Consider the following 3278-nt stretch of genomic DNA (forward strand, 5'->3'; position numbering starts at 1 on the left):
AGGCACATAATAATAGGCAAATATGCATGTTTCTCTGCGTTTATGGAACTAAACTTTACTCCGTAATAAAGCTCCCACTGACAGCTTTGGTGAAAAAGACAATGTTAGCTGAAAATAAAAACTATAATATTCCATAAGTTCATGTAACTTGGAAGTTAATACTAAGTCCTCATAGTTCCCTATCATTTACTAGGGAGATTCTCTACTTTTCCCACTCCCGGTGTGATGTTTCCCTAGTTCACATAAGTAATGTTTAGTAGGGAGGGAATATAAAACAGAGAATGTCATGTTGAACGGGTTATTTTATTAGCTGTTTTCATTAAACAATAATTATAAAGTAGCTGAAATAGATCACTTTATTTTTAACTGTACTTTAGTCAATAAGAAAGATCTGAATCTCATTCAATCTTAAATGAGAACTTACTTTAGTAAAATCAATGCTGAATCCTCCTTGACAAAATCCCTGTCCATCAGCATCAATATTTTCTAAAATAAAAAGATTGGAAACATACACAAACCCAAAAGCAAATAAATAACACAAAACAAAACATGAGAAAATCTGATATCACTATAATCTTAACAATGTACTAATTTCTCAGAATGATCAATTAGGTGCTTCATTATTATCATGTTCTAAAAAAGTTAGTATGCGTGTTTAACAGCATCATTTCCTCAGATGGAAACAGAGAGGTCAAAGTACCTGGACCCGACTGCAGGAAACAAAAAGACAAACTAAAATGTTAGCTTTCAATTTTTTTTTTTTTTTGAGCTACAACCCCAATTTACAATACATATTGTGTGTTATGTATAAAATATAACTTAAACACAATTTCACAAAACAATATTACTATTACTGTATATAATTCATTCTGATAAATGTTAAATTTTATTTCATTTCTTCTTTTTTTTTAAACTTACTGGTTATGACCCACTATACTGATTTTGTAAAACAGTAGTAAGTTGTGTCCTGCAGTTTACAAACTCCAATCTGTAATTCCTTCCTCTCTATCATCTGATAGTTGCTAGGACAGCACTATGTTATAACAATAACAAAGAGATACATATGTCTTTATAGGCAACAAAAAAATTAAAAACTGTAAATAATATATTTAAGAATTTTGAGAAATGCCAAGGCCAGAACTTAATGTTCTGTGAAGAATAAAATATGAAACTATCCTCATAACACATTTAGTACTGGACTCTAATTAAAGTGAACGTCTTTTTAAGAGTATTTTTCAATGCTAGTAGACTCAATAGTTTTGCTCTTTTTAAGTTACCCCTCTTTTCTTTACAGGTCTCACAAAAAGGGACTTACTCTGAACAATTAGCCAATTAATCTAAAAAAACTTTAATCGTAAGCAATACTGTACCCAGAACATAGGTATGAATGAATCAAGACTATCCCTTTATTTTAAGAATAACAAAGAACAATGAAAAACACTACCCCTCAGTTATGAAAAGAATTCTTGTAAGAAGTGTAAGAAATATATAAAAAGTTTTATTATTACTATATTTGTCATCTAAATACAGAAACCAAAAATATTTATTTTCACCATAAGGAAAAACTTCCAGAAATTTTTATCAAATAATCCCATCAAAAATTTTCAACACATTTTTAAAACCTGGAAACTACCCCAAGATTATCCACTTAATATCTAAATTTTTTTTTAAAGTTTTTTCTTTTAGAAAATAGCCTCAACAGCATGATGTTATACCAATGTAAATTTTTCTAACCAAGAGGGAATGGGAAAATGTGGGACTGGGGTTTCCAGCATCTAGTGAATCATACAAAAGAATTCTGCTCTTAACCTCAAACAGCCATTTATTTTCCTTATTCAAGCTGCATCTGGGGAACTATTTTAGGCTATTTTTTCAGACATCTTTTTTTGATTAGCATACTGTATAATTACCTACTTTATTTGGATTCCTGACATCCAGCTAAAAAATATGACTATCCAGCTGGTGCAGAGGCTCACGCCTATGGTAGCACTCTAGGAGGCTAAGGTGGGTAGATCGCCGGAGCTCACCAGTTCAAGACCAGCCTGAGCCAGAGAGAGACCTCATCTCTTAAAAAATAGCCAGGTGTTGTGGTGGGCACTTGTAGTCCCAGTTACTTGGGAGGCCAAGGCAAGAGAATGACCTAAGCCCAAAAGTTTGAGGTTGCGGTGAGCTGTGACGCCACGGCGCTCTGCCGAGGGCAACAAAGTGAGACTGTCTCAAAAAGAAAAAAAGGCTATCTTTTAACATGTGCTTAACAGGTACATATTAAACTGAGTGTTTTTGCCAATTTAAAGACTTTCGTGTTGAATATAACCTAATCCAACGACAGCTATGACATCTATTTCTACAGATGATTAATACTTCTCTCATTTGTTAAGTCTAGCAATGATATTATAAATAGTAATGTAATTGATTCTGACAGTAACATCAGCTAGTAGTTATGAAGCCTCACTGTGAGCTAGGTACTGTGCTAAGGTGGTTTATTTATTTATTTATTTATTTTTAAAAACAGAGCCTCATTCTCTCACCCAGGCTAGAGTACAGTGGCATAATCATACCTCACTGTAGCCTTGAACTCCTGGGCTCAGCCATCCTCCTGCCTCTGCCTCTCTAGTAGCTAGCTAGCACTGTAGGCATACCCCACCACATCTGGGTATTTTTTAATTTTATGTGACATTATCTTTTTAAGTAATTTTTATCGACAGGGTCTTTCTATGTTGGTCTCAAATTCTTGGCCTTAAGCAGTTGTCCCACCTCTGCCTCCTAAAGTGCTGAGATTACAGGCATGAGCCACTAAAGCCTAGTGGCATTACCTTTTTAAGTCTTTATAGCAATCCTATGAGAGATATTATTATTATTCACAATTTGTACAGAAAATTCACACTTAGGGAATTTAAGTAACTTGACCATGGTCAACCAGCTACAAAGAGTACAGACCTGAATCCATGCACGGCTATATCATTGTACTACATTAATCTCAAATCAGCAATGTATTTATCATTCCCTAAGTAAAAAGGGAAGGGAAAGCCAGCTAGACATCATAACTGAGAAAGTACACATTCAAATAATATTAACATCAGCAAGTAGACAGAGGCATAAAAGATTCAGTCTGACCATGGAGTTACATGGGCAGTTACATCATATGATTTGTGGCTTGGGCAGTGTTAGAGCAGGAGAATATGTAGCCCACTGCATAGTACTGAAAATGGTATAATCATTAATAAGGTAACTTGGTGAAACAATAAAATTCCTTGTCCAGGGTGTCCACATAGATCATG

General features: G+C 34.2%; 1 protein-coding gene across 1 annotated transcript in view; it reads right to left on the reverse strand.

Moving 5' to 3' along the window:
* The window catches only part of ITGAV (integrin subunit alpha V), a 94257-nt gene that overhangs the window by 39588 nt on the left and 51391 nt on the right, over window positions 1–3278 (reverse strand). Inside the window, exons 4-5 of the mRNA XM_023514155.1 lie at window positions 701–710; window positions 425–486 (exon numbers count right to left, since the gene is read on the reverse strand). Of these exons, the coding sequence (XP_023369923.1) occupies window positions 425–486; window positions 701–710 (72 nt within the window). The remainder of the gene's footprint in view (window positions 1–424; window positions 487–700; window positions 711–3278) is intronic.

The sequence above is a fragment of the Otolemur garnettii genome, unplaced genomic scaffold, assembly GCF_000181295.1.
Source record: "Otolemur garnettii isolate 467f Iridium unplaced genomic scaffold, OtoGar3 scaffold00048, whole genome shotgun sequence".
NCBI lineage: Eukaryota > Metazoa > Chordata > Mammalia > Primates > Galagidae > Otolemur > Otolemur garnettii.